The 20,278-nt window shown below is 40.6% G+C and overlaps 1 protein-coding gene across 2 annotated transcripts in view; it reads left to right on the plus strand.

Moving 5' to 3' along the window:
- Positions 1 to 19,273, plus strand: part of mtus2a (microtubule associated tumor suppressor candidate 2a) — a 59,438-nt gene extending 40,165 nt beyond the window's left edge. The window contains exons 5-16 of one of the 2 annotated variants that reach the window (XM_030747301.1): positions 3,856 to 4,014; positions 8,519 to 8,617; positions 11,190 to 11,347; positions 11,422 to 11,547; positions 13,351 to 13,417; positions 13,816 to 14,030; positions 14,137 to 14,242; positions 14,347 to 14,420; positions 14,516 to 14,614; positions 15,968 to 16,087; positions 16,222 to 16,322; positions 16,468 to 19,273. In XM_030747301.1, coding sequence (XP_030603161.1) covers positions 3,856 to 4,014; positions 8,519 to 8,617; positions 11,190 to 11,347; positions 11,422 to 11,547; positions 13,351 to 13,417; positions 13,816 to 14,030; positions 14,137 to 14,242; positions 14,347 to 14,420; positions 14,516 to 14,614; positions 15,968 to 16,087; positions 16,222 to 16,322; positions 16,468 to 16,900 — 1,757 coding nt within the window. In that variant the 3' untranslated portion in view covers positions 16,901 to 19,273. The remainder of the gene's footprint in view (positions 1 to 3,855; positions 4,015 to 8,518; positions 8,618 to 11,189; positions 11,348 to 11,421; positions 11,548 to 13,350; positions 13,418 to 13,815; positions 14,031 to 14,136; positions 14,243 to 14,346; positions 14,421 to 14,515; positions 14,615 to 15,967; positions 16,088 to 16,221; positions 16,323 to 16,467) is intronic. The other variant, XM_030747302.1, reaches the window with a different exon arrangement.
- Positions 19,274 to 20,278: the final 1,005 nt, after the last annotated feature.

Consider the following 20,278-nt stretch of genomic DNA (forward strand, 5'->3'; position numbering starts at 1 on the left):
TCTCTGTGCTGCTTCTAGTTTTTCAGCAGGTTTATACTCCAACTTGTATCCATACACATGTTGTGGAAATGCTTATTTAAAATGGAAAAACTATCACTCATAAGATGGCCTTGATTTAGTTTTAAATCACACTACAAAAGCAAAGTGGAAGCAAACCTGGGTCAGTTACAACTTTGTCAGTTAGTTAATAACTGTCTTTATGACTTTTGATTGTTTGCTATAGCATCTACAAAGCCTTAACAAACATACTTGTAAAATAAGATATATATTTATGCCCTGACAGCTCCAGCCCCACATGACCCTGAACTGGATAAGTGAGAGAAAATGAATGGATGGATTTATTGATTAAAATGCACAGAGAATACATTAATAAACATTAGCTTAATCCTGACTTTAACATGCTAATAAACAGTTAATCATAACTGGGAAATAATATGATATCAGCTCAGGCTTTCCCAATAATGCATCTATACTGCTGTGGCGGCTCCTTCTGCTTCAATAAAGGATGTGAGTACCTCCAGTTCGGGGGGGGTATTAACCAGAAATGCTCACAAAACATTACTTAAAGCAATTTATAACTTTTTCGTCCTTCCACATCAAACCCTCTACCTGGTTTATTTTTTTTTATCCTATAAATATCCCAATGAGTCTATTACCAGATGGTTCTTTTTTCTTAGGCACATAATACATACATTCTGCACATTCTGCTACATTATTCACCTTTTTTGTTGGGTAGTATCTGCAGAAAAAGGATCTATTGATTTGTCCTGTCAGCTCTACGAGCTGCACTGCAAGCTCCTTCATCAGCAGATGTGCATGCATGTTTGCACCTGGATGTATCCCCACCTGGGGTACACTCGGCGTGGATGGGCTTGATTAATTCCTTTAGGACATTTTGCTAAATGTGAATGTGCTGATTTAGCTGAAAAACACCAAGCAGTTCATGTTGCAGTGAAAATGAAGCATCTCCAAAGTCGGAATTTTACCATTTTCACTTGAAATTTAAGATGTGATTTCTGCCAGTGAATACCAGTGAAAACAAATAAAAATCAGCCCTTGTTGTACTGGCGTTTAGCTATGAGGAGCAAAATCCAATAAAATAGCCTCCCGCTGAGCTGCAAAAGCCCGCTGTCGTTTGTCCCCAGCTGTTCCCTCTTGTTCATGGTCTCTTTTTAATTTCTTTGGTATTTTTTCATCCGCCTTTATAAAATGCTAAGCTTGCTGCCGGCTCCATTGCAGCACCAATTATTGCTCCTTGTAGGTCTTTTTATATCCTTTTGTTACCTTTCTCCTGATCCCGTGCAGCCAGCCTTTTCCTTCTTTCTTCCTCTGTTCATCAGCCGGCAATTAGCCAATCAGCGATGCATATCAGCTTGCTTTTTACCGATAATGAAATGCATCCCCTCTTTTCTCCTTCTCTAAGCCCTCAAATTAGTCGCCATGTTCTCCTTCACAGCATTCCCCGGTTTTGTATTTCTGGCAACCCCACGTCATCATTTGCTGTTCCTCTCTGTGCTCTGGGAGTTCATTTGTCCATATTTGACCTTTGATAAATGAGCTCATCTCTGTTTATGTGGGACAGCCAATTGATCTGTGTCAACTCAGATAATAGAGCTCCAGTTTGAATGCTCTAGGTTTGGTTTTCATCTTTAAATCTCTAATATAAAGGATGCTGACAGGTTCAGCCGCAGAGCTCTGTAAATGTAGTACACTCCTCTCCCCGAGATCATATCTGAAAGAGATAAAGTGACCATATCTTTAACTAAGAAAGAAATGCTGTCAGCAGCCTTAGTAATGAACTCCCAGAGGAGCCCTGGGATGATATAGAAGCTTCCAGTATGTACCATACATCAACAGTGTGGTGACAAATCAGGGAACAATAAGATATGCTAGTTAACTGGTGATTCTAACTTGACTGTGATGTGAGAGTTTGCAGTTGTCTGCCTCTCTGTATTAGCCTTATGATGGACCCATTCAGGTTGCACCTGACAGCTGGGATAAGCTCCAACTCCCAGACAACCCCAGTTTGGATAAACAGATAAGAAAATGGATAAATGGGCCAGCACTGAAACAATTCAAATTAGGAAATAAAATATATCACTCGTTAGAAAATTCACAAACTTTGGCAAATGAGGGGTCACAGTGTATTGACTAGCAAAAAAAGCTCTGACTCGTTAAAAAAATTTATCCATGTGGACAAAACTGCACATTACACCTACAGCGAGCCCGCTATGTGACTTCACATGGTCTGCCACTTCATGGATGAGTTGCTGTGGTTCCTAAACACTTGCATTTTGAAATAATACCACTTACAGTTGATCATAGAATATCTAAGAGGGAAGAAACTTCACAAACTGACTTATTAGAGTGGTAACAGCCTATTACAGTACGCTCAAATTCACTGAGCTCCTTAGAGCGACCCATTCTTTCACAAATGTTTGTAAAGGCAAACATTTTATATATCTGTGGCAATCAAACTGAAAACATGTGCATTAAGAGGTGTAGTCTAATGCTTTGGGCCATAATATGTCTTTTCAAACATTCCTTAACAGATTACGTCTTTAGAGCACGGTCGCTCCCCTGTCTCATCACAAATTGATGTTTGGTCTCACAGTTGAAGGGTAAAGCTTTAGTGTCATTTTTCAGAGTCCGGGTAGTCTGATAGACTTTAGTGAAATTCCCTCAGACCAGATGTTCTTTGTTGGTGTTGTTACTGCTGCAGGACTTGTCCGCATAATGATGAAGAAAATGGGAGAAGTTTGCTTTTACACGTGGTTGCGAATAGCTTTTACCCTAAACCATGATTTTTTTTCTAAACCTAATCAAGTGGTTTTACATGTGTGTAAAAGTCTGTCTTACACAGTAAAAAAAGACCAAAGACCAAGACTGTGAGAGGGGCATTTTAAAGGGAAATAAATTAAATAAATGTGAAAAAAAAAAAATTTACACAGACAAATATGAGGACAGTGTTGTTTTCCTGATTAAATTATGTGTATATTTATATTTTGTTTCATTTATTCTTTGTGTTTTTTAAGAAGTGTAAAACATGCCAAAGTGACAACTGATTCACCTTATTCTTATTTACATTTTAACAGTATTGATGCAGCCAGGAGTGCCTCTGGGCACTGCAGGAAACTCACTTTGCAATATAAAATAATGCAGAACAAAGGAAATTCATAATATATCAATTTTAACAGGATTTCTGCCCCTTTTTAATGAACTAATGTCTAAAATTTACTCTTGAGGATCCAGAGAGATCCAAGTTGTACTAAATGGCTTAATAATAATTTCATTTTTTGTGTTTTGTTTTTTTTATCAGCTTTAAACTCAATTCTTGATCCCTGTTTGTCATGATGAAGATGGAAAAACGTCGAAGCATGAGAAATGCTGGTAATCTCTTGTGTTGTTATTGATCATGAACGGGGAGATGAGCAGGATCTGTGCTGTGTGGGAGTTTGTGTAAACTATCTGCCAGTTTTTCAATAGATTAGAGCTCCACTAAGAGCCAGGAAGAGCAATAATCAGTGTAGTATACATGCTACAAGTATTGTATCACTCTGTATGTACTCCCGTGGAAATGTCCTTGTGTAAACAAATGCCTGTGTGTGTTTTTGTGGGTGTGTGAAAGACAAGTGTATGTCCCGGGTTAACACACAAAAGATTGGGAGCAGCAGCAGTGAGACCCCGAGGTTAAAACCATTTCCTGGTCCGGTGACCATAAATTCAGACAGAATATAGCCCTGTCCTATTTTGGGAATATTATGTGATTGTAAGAGAAGTGAGATACAGAAAAAATATGGCAGAAAATGCTTAAGATAAAAAGCTTTTTATTTTTTATTTTTTGGTGTATTCCAGGTCTGAGTGTGAGCGAGGAGCCTCCTCTTCATAGAGTGACGACTGTGTCAACAGATCACCAGAGAGGGGCACCATGTCGCAGCAACAGCCTCCAGCCGCCCTCCCCTCCGGCGCTGCCCCGACGCTACCTGTCACCCCAGTCAAGAAGCTCCCCTGGAGGTCAGTAGTTTGCCTGGAACAGAGCATGGTGTGCAGATTCTTGGTTCAATAAAATAAACTACTGGTTTAATAAAACCGAAAACAGGTTTTTTTTTCTATGATTTGCCACAGCATCATGTCTGCACTGACAAACATCAGTAAAAACCCATAAACCCCATTTAGTAAATGCAAGTAGTATATAATTTGCATGCAAATTTGATCTCCGCGTATGTGTGTGTGTTGTGTGTGTGTGTGTGTGTGTGTGCGTATGTTTATAATACCTTGTGGGGACAATTTTCCTGACATATACTACGTTGTGGGGACCAATTGCTCCTTGTGGGGACTGGAACCTTGTCCCCACAAGGGGAAACCCTGTTTTTGGGTCAGGGGTCAGAGTTAGGGCTAAGGTATGAATTGAGTTTAGGTTAGGGTTAGGGTTAGGTATGTGATGGTTAGGGTTAGGAAAAGGGTAAAGGTAAGGTTTAGGCTGTAGAAATGAATGGAAGTCAATGGAAATTCCCCACAAAGATAGCAAAACACACTTGTGTGTGTGTGTGTGTGTGTGTGTGTGTGTGTGTGTGTGTGTGTGTGTGTGTGTGTGTGTGTGTGTGTGTGTGTGTGTGAGAGAGAGTAACAGATTGTTCCTATTGTCTCATGCTGCTGTCACATATGTGGTTTACAGGCATGTATTGTGCACATATGTTAAAAAACAAATATATAATGAGAAATCCATGTTAGAAGAGGCACACTGTACAGTATCCAGTGCAATGTTGTCATAAACTGTAAGAACAGTAGCGATGTTCTTTTTCACCTAAATTTGTATCATCACACATGGAATTAACACGAGTGTGTGGTATCACACTTCACTCAGGTACATTTGTATGATGTTTTACAGTTGCTGCTTGAACAAATGACACAGAGCTGCATATTCTGTACTGTAACAGACGCAAAACGAGGCAAAATAATGCAGACATCACTATTGTTGCCAGCAGGTTTGTATCAGGGATGCAGACGGCGTTGTGGGAATGAGAAAACGTCTTTCACCTTGTGTGCCCTGAGCTGATATTGAATGTGTTATGAATTATTGATGCAGAAAGTCCCCAGTAACCTGACTCACACACTTTTTTGTATCAGTGATACATTGAATTTTTTTCATCTCTGTAGCTTAGTACAGACTTATATATGTAGTCATGATAAAAAAGAAAGTAAACTCTTTTTAAATTCAAACGTTTTATATATCAGGACATATAAAAAATTATATGATCCTCAGCAGGTCTTAAAATTAAAATAAGTTAAATACAACCTCAGATGAACTAAAAAATATGACATATTAGACCATATCAGTATTTATTTACCAAAACTTATGCCAAAATACAGAAGTGGAGTGTGAAATCTCCAATTTGCATAAATAATTTGTGGAACAAAGTTTGATCAAATATAATTGCTGTGAAATGTTAGCTTCATGTATTAAAATCTTTTTCAAGATATATTTTTTGTCTTTGTTGCCATCAAAATGGATCAGGATCTGTAATTTGGGACAGATATATAAAAAAAAAAAGAAAAAAAGTCTTAGTATTGGTTAGTTAAAATATGAAAAAGAGTCCAGCACTCCTGCAAAGATCCATATTTGAGCACACATTAATAAAAAAGCTTCATATTTCAAAAGACAACTGACCATTTCACCATACTGTAAAATAAAGCATGTAGAATCTTTTTAACATGAAGTTCTTAGTCACAAAAGTGAAGAAAATGCTGATTTCGTTCAACTTTCACGCGAGCAAATATGACAAAAATAAAAAATTTCAGTAGACTGTGCAATCCAAATAGAACAAAATTCTGGAGTTTCCAGATGGTTCCCAGAAAATAATTTAGTTAAATATGTTTATATTATAAATTTTCGACATGAAATTCTTAGTCTCTCCTTTTGGTCCACCACCTGCAGGAGGCGCCATAGAGGTCAGAGGCCCTGGCAGACCGATTCCCAGCTATTGAGGCTGGTGATTGGGACATGAAACATCCCCTCCATGGTGGGGAAGGAGCCCGAGCTAGTGCATGAGGTTGAGAGATGCCTGCTAGATATAATTGAGTGGATGTTTGGCCATAATAAATACCACTACATTTGCTGAAAACCAAACACAGGATATCAGCACATCCACCTCATACAAACTGTCAAACACAGTGGTGGAGGGGTGATGATTTGAGTTTATTTTGTTGCAACAAATCCTGGACACCTTGCAGTCTTTGAGTCAACCATGAACTCGTCTGTATACCAAAGTATTCTGGAGTCAAGTGTGAGGTCATCTGTCAGACAGCTAAAGCTTAGCAAAAACTGGGTCATGCAACACGACAATGATCTCAAAAACTGCAGCAAATCTGCAATAGAACTGCTGAGAAAGAAAAGAATCAAGGCGTGGCAGTGGCCCTAGGTACAGACCTCAGCCTGATTGAAATGCTATAATAGGCCCTTAAGAGAACTGTGAATGCCCACAAATCTCACTGAACTGAGCGTGAAGAAGAGCGGGCCTGAATGATTACTTTAACCTGTTAACTGGCAGCACCAAAATTACCTGAAAAACTACATAATGCCCTCTGGTTATTATTGGCTCTGGAAAACCCATTTCGTAGTCTATTAACTGACATGTCCCATTTTATATGGCAGGCTAGACCCTCCCATTTTGATTGACACCGCATTCGGCCAATCATGCTAAGAGCCAATAATAACCATGTAGCTTTGTCAGGTGATTTGGTGCGGCCAGTTGCATGATTGGCCGAATGCGGTGTCAATCAAAATGGGAGGGTCTAGCCTGCCATATAAAACTAACTACAAAAAAATAAATAAATAATAAAAAAAATAAAAGAACTACAAACATCCCGCGCACAGGACGTGGCCAGTTAAGGGGCTACGATATTTCTGCAAGTTACTAAATCATGGGTGTACTAACCGGTTGTGGCAGATGGTTGCCCGTCCCTGACCCTGTTTCTGCCAGAGGGTTCTTCTTGTTCCTGCTGTCACCAAGTGTTGCTTATAGGGGGTCATGTGATTGTTGGGATTTTCTCTTTATGATGTAGGGTCTTGGAGGCTATACTGTCCTTTTACCATGACACACATCAACATCTTCTCAGCATACTTCAAGGAAAGCTTAAAAACTTACAGCAAGCTTTCACACACACACACACACACACCTGCCCATCCGTGCATATCGTAGCGTTCACAGTACTGCCTAAAGAATTAGATCTAAATTCAAAACAGTTACCTCAAACTTTAATATGATCTGAACCCGTTATTACTCTTAAACTGATTCTTTTGTTCCGAAACGCAAGCCAGTACCAAACAATATATGTGAATAGTAGCATTTCTTTAAATTTCATAATCTTTATTCCTCCTTGCGACCATCTCTGTAATGAGCACACCTTTTTCTGCTGTGGTTTGTAAAAATAATGACTCATGTTTATTTTACACAAGTTATTTCTGTATTTTTGATTTTATTGGAACTTGTTCCACTGGTTTGGAAAAAGTGTTTATACAAGCATGACACCGCACGGAGGACAGGTGCCAGTGGAAAATGCAGCTGTGCTATCCTCAGCAGGGATAATAGCATGCACTGGCCCATAACCCATCCAGTTTTGAATTCAGATTCAAGACAGCCTCACTGTGTGCTTGTGACAGTACAGTGACGTGATGTGACAGTGTGTGGCAGTAATGACTCACTCGGAGAGCCATGTTTGCATGATTTCGCCAAAACATGCCCAGTGAACACACACAAACACACACAGTGTTTCTGCAGAGCCGAAGAATCCCTCCAGGGTTATATGGGGATTTGTTCAGGATCAGAGGCTTCTTTCCCGTAACAGGTCTAATTAGTTTCTTTTCAAGGTCTCGCTCCCTCTCTCCTCCCTCCTTCACACCAGTCTCCCTGCTAACCTCTTGAAACTTCCTTCCAACTTCTTTATTTGTGTCACGCACCCCACCACCACCACACTCCACACGGTTTCCACGCCAATTTATTCATTTTGAGCTCCGTGTGCTTGTTTCAAATCCAAGCACTGCTCACATCCACTCACTTCACTAGCTCTGCAAAAGATACAATGTGAAACACGGGAGAACATGTTTGAGTGCTGAAACATTATTAATAAATCATTCGGAGCTCCTAATTGTTGCCTGCCTTGACTACAAAGTGCAATTGTGTCACATAGAGTAAGGAGGATTTTCAACACATCTGCCTTCGTATCAGCTTCTTTTTTGACCCGCAGTCCTGCGGGACATAGTGATACTACACACAGGGGGGGGGTGTAGCTGGAGATGAAAGCAGAAGTGTAACTGGAAAGATTGGAAAAAGTTAGGAGAGAGAAATCTGCAAAGAAATGGGGAAAAGCTCCCCAAAAAAGAAAGAAAGAAGAAAGCGCTTGAGTTGGTTTGACGCTGATGTGTGGATATCAGACATACTGTACTAGCCAAATGTCACTGTGAGATTTTCTGAAGCTAATCAACACCTTCTGATATGTTTGTCCGTGTTATAATTGACAGTCAGCAGGAAGGAGTTTCAGCGGAGTTCAGAAGTCACACGTTCCCTCCCGTCCTCCCCAAAAAGGCTGGCAGTGGTTCCTCCCAAACCTCAGTCTCCAGGTGAGTTTTTTTTCCTTGTCATTAAGTGCAGATCTGTGAAATGGCAGTTTGCTTTGTCTACAACACAAAAGAGGGCAAAAAAGCAGTAAACCGAGTGCTAAAAATCTGTCAGTCTCACTCACACAGAGGGCCAGAAAAGTCACAACCACTGATGCGGGGAACTGGTGCGGGGAACACCCATACTTTTCCTACAATAACAAGTCAAAATCCATGCTATGAAAAATAGCCTATGCCAGAATCCTGGTGGCTGCCTAAATGTACACTATTCACCCACAACATTAAAACCACTTAACACCTATTGTATAGCTCCACCTCGCTCTGCTGATGGAGCTGGCTCGTGGACACGGGACCTTTGGGGCGTCCTGTGATGCAACCTGTTCTTAATCCACCCAAAATCAAGCAGCTCATTTCTAATATCCAGTGCTGGCTGTACACAGTTTGAGGGGGGGATTTGTGATGTTTAACGCTTTCTTCTTTGCTGTGTTTGATCCATGCAGAGAGGAAAGAGTAGAGCAGTTTTCTTTTGGGACTGCAGACAGAATCCAGATGTTTCCTAGCAGAGCTGAACACATCTCCTCGGGCCACTCTTATTTTTTGCGCTTTAGTATTTTCACTAAAGTGCTGCTGTTCACCTTTCTCTTTACTCCAACTTACTCGCTCTCCTTGGACCTTGTCTCCTCCTACACAGTCACAAAATAAAAGCATCTTTCTTCTTTTTAATTCCCAGCAGCGCTGTGTTTTTTTCTCTTGTTTACTGAAATTTGTGGACTCTTGTTCCACCTTGAAGTTGCTCTGGACAGGATCCCAGCAAGATGCTAGCGAGAGAAGGTGAAGCTGATATTCACCTCATGAATATCTCGGCCTCAATACTTTCAAGAATACCCTAAAAACACATAGACAAACACTTCAGTCTACGCTCTCTGCAAGATCTGCCATTACCTTTTCTCATTGTTCCTTGCATTGCTATTTCTCAACCATCCACTCCTCTACTCTCATCTGCATGCTGCCTTCACACTCATCCATATAGGCTCATTTAGTATTCAGTATCCTCTCTCTAACCTTTCAAGTAGAACCTGCAGGTGTCTGGGTGTATGTGTGTATGCACACTTGTGCACGGGTGCCTGAAAAAGAGGAAGATAATATTTACTGAAAATAAGGGGAAGGGAATCCTAATATGGCTTCAAGGCAAAGGAAGAACATTGATATAGATGGAGATCTGGAACATTTGCTGACATTTGCAGAAAAAAAATCAGGATTAACAGATGGCATCAAAATACCGGCATTTTTTTACTTTTTGGTGTTTATTTCTTACATTCAGTTCAGCTCAAAGCCCTTTGGTTATATTTGGTTAAACTGGTTGTACACATCAATCACCACTACAGTCATTCGGTATCTGCAGCTACCCCCCCTCCCACACACACACACACACACACACACACACGCTTGCTCCTGAACTCTTACCATTCTTTTCTCTCTTTCTTTTCTTTTTTTTTTTGTATTTTATCCCCCGGCACCTCCACCTTCCTCTAAACGATTTTTCACTCATTACCTGGGACCCTGCACCCCCCAAGCCCAGCCTCGTGTTACCATGGAGACCACTCCCCATGCTCCAGTAGGCCTGAATTATGTGGCTGAGGCAGCTGATTCGGTGTTTTGGCTGTGATTTTATTTTGTGTGCATGCACATTCCCACCAACAGGGTGGTTTGTGAGTCTGCTGTGAACAGACATTAAATTTTGAAACACTTTTATGTCTCCAAATGATCTGATCTATCCCCACTGCCTGGTATGCATCCGGTCACACTGTAACAAGGTGACACAGAGGCTGATCACCTTGTTGTACGTCATCTACGACTTAATGATTTGGCCCTTCAGACGCCGTCACTTTGATGTGCCCAAATGTTTCTTTGCATATGCATATTGTAAATAATACACCCACATCGGCATACTTTAGCAATATATATTACTGGTGCAGTTCAATTATTATTTGACACCAATTAACGCATTTATCATAAGATTAAATGGTCCATTGTGAGGAACTACCTCAAGGCTTCCTGTGCAAAAAAAGATTTCATTAACTTACTATTAACTTACTCATTTATCATGTGAATGCAGTTATTAGCAATAGGTCCAGTCACTTCTTCTCTGATATAGTACTAAGCATTTATATTATTAGATATAGATATATCCCAGCTAGATTTAAGATAGATACATGACTAATTATTCACGCATATAAGGTAAGCAGTACTTTAATGTGTTTCTGAATGGTATACCGTTTGGAGATGCAATAATTCTTTGCTGATGCTGATGTTTAAAATTTGCCAGATTGCAGTGCTGATATTTTTTGAGTTGAATTAATTTTGTTGTTATTTGTTACCTCTTTGTCTGGGAACTGTTGAATTGTTTTAAAGACATTCAGCTTTTCATCACATTATCTTTCAGCATTTAGCCAGCACAAAATTAATATGACACAACGGATAAACTTTGGCCACTATTGCAGCCCTAATGCCTTGTTAGTTTCTAAAAAAAAAAAAACAAAACTCATTCTACACTTATTGATTTTCTTTGTCGCAGTCCGGGGGTCAGCTCCCTCTGGATCACCTCGCCGAGTGCCCCCCCTGAAGCTACAGCAAGAACAGCAGGAGAACTTGCAGAGAGAGAAAGAAGAGGCTCAGCAGAAAGAGAAAGAGAGGCAAGCAGAGGAGAGAGAAAAAGAAGAGCAACGAGAGGAGGTGAGTTACTGAGAAAATCTGCAGCTCCACTTAGAGTTCTGTTCAATTCTATATTATTCTGTGTCACTTTTTAGGTTCAGAGGCTGCAGGGACGCTGTGAGCAGCAGGAGAGGCAGCTGAAAGCTCTTAGAGATGAACTGAGGAAGACTTCGCTGGGTCTGGAAGCTTTCATTATCACCACTCAGCATTACTGTCTCAAGGTAGCGAACTGGAATGATATTGTGCACAGTGTCACCATGATCATGATGTTAACCTGCCTCTACCACCTAAAAGGCCCAATCACTCTTTGGTGGACAGCACAAGCCGTCATGCTCATCGACCTCATCGCCATATCTCCAATTCTTTCAACCTTTGATTAGCGCCATATTTTCAAGGCTCACCTGCCATCCCAGGTAGATTCACAACATAATACCCCAGCCTTACTTTTTACACCGAGCCGGGATTGTATGACACACATGCGCACCATGCACACGCATGAACTCAAGGGCACATGCAGTATTTAACAGCCTGAAGTGTTCACAGCATGGTCAATGAGGTGCAGGATAAGGAGCAGTTAGTGTGACTGTGGAAAGGGTTTACTAGAGTTCAGTGTGTTGCTGAGCTGGTTTCATCCAGTTCTGTGTCTGATAGAATGATTTCACCTCTAAGGTGCTGTTGCAGTTATACTGGGGCCAGACTGTCGGGGGACTGTCTGACTTCTTTATGGTCATTGTCTGAGTGCTGCAATCACAAGCCCACACTGCAGATGTACAAGACAGGAATAGCACAAGTGTGAGTTTTTGAGTAGGTTTGAGTGCCATCTGCTGGCATCATTAAAAAACTACAGCCACATGCAGCTATTAGAGGGCAGTGCAAACAGTTCTGTACATATAAGCTAATTTCTTTATATTTTGCTTCCAAGGAGCAGTGAGTCCTTAAAAGATTTGAAGAAAATGTACAAGTGGAGGACAAAAGAAGACATGGCAAGCCTAAAACAAAAATATCTACAGCAGAGGAGCAGTATCTGTCAGTCATGTTTGTAAGAAATAGTAAAAATCCAGCAAAGACCTGACACAGTGCCGAGAAATGTATCTGGCCCTTCAGATGGTCCACCTACTGTTCACTGAAGCCTCATCAGAAATGGTCTCAGTGGAAGGGTGGCTGTCAAGAAGCCTTTCTTGAGGAAGGGAAACAGGGAGAAAAGGCTGAGATATGTCAGATTACACAAGAGCCATTTGTGAAATAGGGTGGAGTCTCTGTCCTAGTTTGGGGCTGCAATTCAGCCAGTGGTGTTGGGGATCTTGTTGATGGAATTATGAACACAGAAAAGTACCCACAGGATTCGTTCCACCATGCAAAATCCGCATGGCAATAATCCGAAACACAATGCCAGTGCAGTAAAAGCATTTCTGGATAGAAAAACACACAATAGGACACTATCAGTCATGGATTGGCCTCCCCAGAGCCCGGACCATGGACTTCAGGCTGTGTAGAAGAATAAAGGCGATCATACCAAACACTGACTTTCAAGCTTGTTAGAATGGTATGAACAGTATTTTTATGTATATTTACAAATTTACAATTGCTGCACCTTTTCCCCATTTTTCAGGCAAAATATAAAGAAATGAGGGGTGGCTCAAGTCTTTTGCGTAACACTACAGTTTGTGTTATAAATGTTGGCTCAAAGCAGATGGAAACCATTAGATTTGCTTTTGCTAATAGTAAAATAATCCTTGACTACCTACTATTACTGCTTTTTTAATGTTAAGATTGATTCCCTTTTGTGGCACATTCCCATCAACCTCAACTGTAGCCTCACCAAAAAACATCCTAGCCAAAAGAAACTTCACCGCACTGTGTTGCTCAATTTAAGGTTCCAGTTAGCCCATTACTTAATTTACTAAATATAGACGATTCCTGCTATGTTTATTTTTTATGTAGGCTTTTTTAAATGTAACAAAAGCATCTGAATGTTACTTGGACTGTGCACTATGTTAACAGTGATGTTCATTTCCAATTTTCAGAGTAAAACCACAAAAGAAAATCAAAAGAAGTTGTCTTTGGAAATGCAAAAGATTCAAGAAGAAATGGGTAAGAATGAATCATTTGAACAGATCAGTTAAAATAAGGTAACAGTAGAGACTTTTTTTTTTTTTTTACTGTTCATTGACACATCGCTGTAAGGAAAGCACAGCTGTTACAGTAACTATAACTCTGTTTATGTGCTCTAGTCACCTATGATGCTTGAAGCTGAAGCAGCAAAATTGAATTCAGCCATTAATAGGTTTATTATTCACATCTTTGCCTTCATACAGTGACTTTGTTTGCTTATTTTAAAGAAATTCCCATGTTGTATCCTGAATGAACAGCATGAAGTGAAATGTTGGTTTTAAGCTTTGAGTAGCAGCTCGAAAAATCCGCGTACTTTAAAGACTCTGCACTGTGTGACAAGACAGCACAATAAGATACGATGAACTTCATGTGCCCAGCTTCAAACTCAGTGCGCTGGGAGAGACTCCAGCGGGAAAAGACAGCGCTGGAGGTGGCGTTTGAGCGAGAGCTGCAGGAGCTACAGCTGCAGCAGGAGGCAGAGCTGGCTGCTGTGGAGGAAGGACTCAGGAAGTGTCACTCAGCAGAGGCAGAGCACCTGAAGGCGGAGCATCGGTCAGAGATGGAGGAGTTGAGGACTCAACAGCAGGAGCAGGTAAGAGAAAGGGATCATGGGATGGGATTTGTTTGTTCCTGTGAAATCTGATCTGTCATGAGCTGGCTTTAATGTGCATGCGTATACGTGTGTGGCCGTGCGCTAGATTGAAGAGATGACAGTCAACCATCAGGCAGCCATTCAGGAGCTCAGAGACATGCATAACATCACCATGGCAACACTGCATGAAGAGCACGCCCGTACCATGAGAGGTACGAATGTGGGGCTCATTCAAAAAAAAACATAATATGATGCAAGCACTGCTGGAAATAACATCAGCTCTCTTCTTTTATTATCCTTCTAAATCTGCGTGTAGACTTAAGGAAAGCTCATGAGCAGCAGAAGATCCTTCTGGAGGAGGATTTTGAGAAACTTAGACTTTCTCTACAGGTGTGATTCCAAAAATTTTTTTTTTTTGGTTTTAAACATACACATTTGTATTGGTACAGTGTGTAAATACTGCATTGTTGTGTGTGCTTTCTCAGGATCAAGTGGATACTCTCACATTTCAAAACCAGAGTCTGAGGGACAAGGCCAAACGCTTTGAGGAGGCTTTGAGGAGGAGTACAGATGAACAAATAGTTGTGAGTAAATAACCGGAATGTATACTGATCAGAAAAAAGTTAAAGGAACACTTTTAAAAACACATGTGATATCTATACTGATATGGACAGGGAAATGTGTGTGGAATGAAAAGATCCCACATTGTTTGATGGAAATGAAAATCATCAGCCTACAGAAGGCTGAATTCAAAGACACCCCAAAAATGGATCAGACTAGCCCATTTTGCTGAAATTTCATTGCAGCAACTCAAAATGGTATTTGGTAGTTTGTGCGGCCCCCACATGCTGTACGCATGCCTGACAATGTCGGGACATGCTCCTAATGAGAAGACGGGGGCATCACTGAGCTCCTGGGTAGTCTGAGGTGCAACCTGGGGATGTTGGATGGACTGAAACATAATGTCCCAGAGGTGTTCTAGAAGAAGTGAGAATGAGGGCCAGTCAGTGGTTTCAATTCCTTCATCCTCCAGGAACTGAATGCATACTCTCATCACAGGAGGTTGGCCATTGTCTTGCACTAGGAGGAACCCAGGACCCACTGCACCAGCGTAGGGTCTGACAGTGGGTCCAAGAATTTCATCCTGATGCCTAATGGCAGTCAGGGTGCTGTTGCCTTGCCTGTAGAGGTCTGTGCATCCCTCCATGGATATGCCTCCCCAGACCATCACTGACCCACCGCCAAACCAGTCGTGTTGAATGATGTTACAGGCAGCATAATGTTCTCCACGGCTTCTCCAGACCCTTTCACATCTGTCACATGTGCTTATGGTGAACCTGCTTTCATCTGTGAAAAGCACAGGATGCCAGTGGTGGACCAATTCTGCTATGCCAATTGGGCTCCACAGCGCTGGGCAGTGAGCACAGGGCCCACTAGAGGATGTAGCGCCCTCACGCCACCCTCATAAACTCTGTTTCTGATTGTTTGGTCAGAGCAGGAGTTGGACTACCTGTGCATCCTCTGTAGGGTCCAGGCATTGCCTCATGCTACCAGTAGTGACACTGATCCTAGGCTAATGCAAAACTAGTGAAAAAAACAGTGAGATGAGATGAGGAGGGAAAACATGTTAGTCGCCTCCACCTGTGAAATCGTTCCTGTTTTGGGGGCTGCCCCTCTAGTGCACTTGTTGTTAATCTAATTAACACCAAAGCAGCTGTAACCAATTAAAAACCCCTCTGCTACTTACTGACCAGATCAATATTCCAGAAGTTTAACTTAGCTGATGCTGTACTCTGATTAATAAGTGTTCCTTTAATTTTTTGAGCAGTGTATATCCATATAACCCATATGATAACTTAGCATACTTCTGAGATTCTAGATGTCTTCTTTTCAAACACCACCTATCATTCTTTTTTTTATGCACTTTTTTATGATAGGATGCTTTAGCGCCATACCAACACATCGAGCAAGACCTCAAGAGCTTGAAGGAGGTCGTGGAAATGAAGAACCAGCAGATACACCAGCAAGAGAAGAAGATCTCTGACCTGGAGAAAGTGGTAGGCTCAAATAAGCCATCTTAACGGCATCTTCAACACCACCTTTACACAAATTCAGATTATTTTAAATACACACAAATGTCAGTGTGTCTGTATAATGATAGATTGCGGTGTGGTTTTGTTCTGCTTTTGAGCAGGCCCAAAAGAACGTGTTCCTCGAGGAGAAAGTCCAGGTTCTGCAACAGCAGAATGAAGATCTCAAAGCTCGCATTGATATGAACCTGGCCTTGTCCAGGTAAGACACATCAAGTCATTGTTATTATCACTTTATGCCTACCTCTCGTGTAGGTAGCATTCCGTTTCAAAGTGATCCTTTTAGTGAACGTGCACCTTTAACGTTAAAGTTAACATTATCTTCCTCTGTGGTATTCTCTCTGCAGGCAACTGTCTGAGGAGAACGCAAACCTCCAGGAGTCCGTCGAGAAGGAGAGCACCGAGAAGAAGCGTCTAAGTCGCAACAACGAGGAGTTGCTGTGGCGTCTCCAGACCAGCCCTCTCATGTCTCCCGCGTCCTCCCCACTCCACCGCTCCTTCTCTACCTCACCACTTCCCTCATCCCCATTGTTTTCCTCTTCACCTGTAGCAGGGTGTGACTCCCCCACTCACTGCCACGGCTGTCCTCAGCAGGCTCAGTACTCCTCCCCCTCCCACAGAGCTGCTGCCACAAATCAAAATTTCTCACCGGGACCGGCCACACCCACTCACAGGGCAGTAAATAATCAGAATTACTCCCCCACCCATGCCACACCCACACACAGAGCAGCAGCGAGTCGCTGTAACTCAAATACTTCTCTCAGCTCTTTGCCGAGATAAGCTCTTTCCCTGCACGTTTTCTATCCTAATTCCCCTTTTTTCTTTCATTCTTCTCTCCCTGCCTTCATTTGGATTGTGAAAAGCATTGTAGTGCAAGACTGTGGTTTCCAGTCATCACAAGACACACAGGACAGACTGTGCAGTCAGCATTAAAGCAGTGAAGTCACACAGTCCTGTACTTTGTCAGTTCCTACCGTCACGTGAAAGCAACGTCATACACAGAAATACAATATGGATACATACTGTGATAATGGAACTGGAAAAAAAAAGATGACAGCAGCTCTGCTTCCTTTTTCCAGCCCCCACTTTTATTAAAACAGTGTAGATCGTGTATGATAGTGGCACAGATAGTGCTGTAAACTTTCCCTGCATGGGTAGTTGAGAGTCCTGCACAGTACACAGTACAACAGTGCACATTTACAGATGGAAAGTAGCACATTGGTGGCGCCAGAATATGTGCTCTGGTGTGGTAAGAACACAGATATATCAGATAGGTAAAATAAGCTATGATTTCTTATTGGGATTAGGTTTTCCTTACTTGATTCTGTTTTGATTAATGAATTTCAATTCTGAGTTGTTAATATAATCGGCTTTAGCTGATAGATTTTTTTTTTCTTTTTGTATTGTATCTAGAAAAATCCCTAACAAAGCGCCTTATACTCGGTCCTGCAACCTCACCAGCAGAGAGCGACCAATGTTTTATTTATAAAGCACTTTGGATAAAGATTTGGTTTGTATGTTTTAAAAAAAACAAAAAAAAACAACAACAACAAATCGTGTTTCTTAGCCTCCTCAAAGTATATTTAAAATTTTGTAATCACTTAATTTCAGCTGACAGTTTTACTTGTGTGGATAACCCTCCTTGGAACCCCAGCCATTTTATCTGCAAAACACAAAGAACTTGTGTCTTTTTAAACCTTGCCAGGTCTTCCTTCACACGAGCTACTCTTCACTTCTGGGATCCCTCAGGTCAACTTGGAAAAACTATGTCTGCCATTCTGGATTTACCTCAGTGGGAATGTGCTGTCAGTTGTGTCTGCAACGCAACAGCAACATCAACATCAACAAAATCGCACACACAGCCACCGTGGAGCTCAAAGCTAAGGGGGGAAAACCTAGCACAGGAATCACTGTTTTAAATGTCGTGGATTTCTTTATAATGTGATGTTTATACCTAATTTATTACATGTATTTTGCTACTTAGCAAGCATGTACTGTGAAAGTCTTCCAGTTTTGACATGAAACTTATTATTGCTGTGATTTGTCTATTTATTAAGCTTGAGGTGTGAAGAAGATAAAAGGCCCTTGTAATTTAAATGAACATCACCTATGGGTCATGAGTGGAACATGTGATATACCTGAGGAGAAAGCTGATATACTACAGATGATTTGACTCACTGTCTTCACACCTACAGTTTTTTGCAAAAGTTTTGCACCTCTGAGGAAACTGCAAAATTTTTAGAGTGAAACCCCTGCAGCAAAAAAGAAAAAAAAAGAACCTAATTCATGCTCAAAAGTTTGGATATCCTACTTTTAAAGCATCAGAACTTCATTAACCTAATAGACCTTAAAGATTTTGTAAGACAACACAGTGTAAAGAATGTAATTTGCCCACGGATGCATAAACTTCTGCACAAAACTGTACATTGATGGCGTCTTATAGTAAAATATTGTGTCTATAAGCTATGTAGATTTAAAAAAGATCCCTCTGTTTACCTCTTTGTGATGTAGTAGAGTAACGTAGTCCTTTCTCAGTCTGTTAACCTCCTCAGAAATTCTTCTGCTTTGTTTATCTGAAAGACACTTTTTATTCCTTATCATGTTAAAAACTTTTGAAAACTACACTGGATTTCTGGTGTGGAAGAATATATTGTTCAGGGAGTTATTTTCTAAAATTAGATTAGAAACACTTTCATTTTTATTATTTTTTGTTGTTGCTGTTGGTATAGCTTCTCAACACAGCATTATACATTTCCAAGATATTTCCCTAGATAATTTTCCATTTATATAAAACACAACAGAGAAACCAACAACTGATATATACAAATGAGAATTATTTTATAGCATACAGTATGTTATAGCTGCCTCCTATACTGTACTCTACTGATTAACTTCCCCTCAGGGTCTTAATCTTTCATCCAGCTTTGAACAAGTCAAGATTGAAGTTGCGTACAATATAATGTGAGTGATTTACTCACAAATAAACAACAACAAAAAAAAGCTAGTATTGTTCAGACTATATGTTAAAAGGGCCACTGTAAATACGCCAGGCCCAGGAGGAAGGGTTAAGTAACATCTTTGTTGGCTGTCGGGAGCGCTAACGTGAGCATGATTTAGATTTAGCAGTTAATGAAATATTGCTGATAGTTAAATAGATGCATGGGGGGGGGGGGGGGGGGGGGGGGCACAGATACTTAACATTTCTAAAACCACCCCTGGTTACAGCTTCTGTTAATTTACAGGTGAAAATGTTACCAGCATGTAAAATATACGGTGTTTGCACAGATACTTAACATTTCTAAAACCACCCCTGGTTACAGCTTCTGTTAATTTACAGGTGAAAATGTTACCAGCATGTAAAATATACGGTGTTTCTGAGTTACCAGTTTTTCATTACCTGTATTTGCTATACCAGCACTTTTGACAGTCTTTGAAAAAAAAAAAAAAAAGTGATTCTTTTCATGGATCTTTTTTTGTATGAGACGTCGACAGGGTTAACTGCTCTTGAACAAGCGAATGTCGAGATTTGAAAAAAAAAACAATGTATCTCAATTGTCAATAATTTTTTTTTTTTACCCGATTTTGAGAATGTCTTGCATAATGATTAATTGTAAGAACATACCAGTCAGACAGTCACTGTGTTTTGAGTCATTTAGGGTTACAATTCAACGACACTGAAAGATTCCTAAAAAAAAGTCCCTTAAGCTGCAAAAAACTACAGTCAACATGGATGCAACAAAACTACTGTTTACAAGTCACAGCGCAAAGTTACCAATTTCATATTTAATAAATATTTCAAGATTGAATGGACTTTGATTTCTAAACAATGAACTGGTATTGTAATAACCCTACTCTGTGTCCTGTGGACATCTTACTCTGTGCTGAATGTCAAAAATGTAACCACTTCATTTTTTTAACAATTTATTCATATACAAGGACCTTTTCTCTGACAACTATGTAGCAGCCATTTAATATGTAGCACTTGGCTGAGCCTCCCCGTTAAACATGATGGCCAAACATCCGTTTTAATATTTAAACGCTACTGTAGCAAATGTTTGTCAACTTTCAGCTCTTAAATTTGAATTTGTGTGTGTAAACGATACAAATACTCATTTTTTGGAACTGGTAGAGGATCAAGGTTTACAGAATTTTGTTTGT

This window comes from Archocentrus centrarchus, chromosome 14 (assembly GCF_007364275.1).
Source record: "Archocentrus centrarchus isolate MPI-CPG fArcCen1 chromosome 14, fArcCen1, whole genome shotgun sequence".
Classification (NCBI taxonomy): Eukaryota; Metazoa; Chordata; class Actinopteri; order Cichliformes; family Cichlidae; genus Archocentrus; species Archocentrus centrarchus.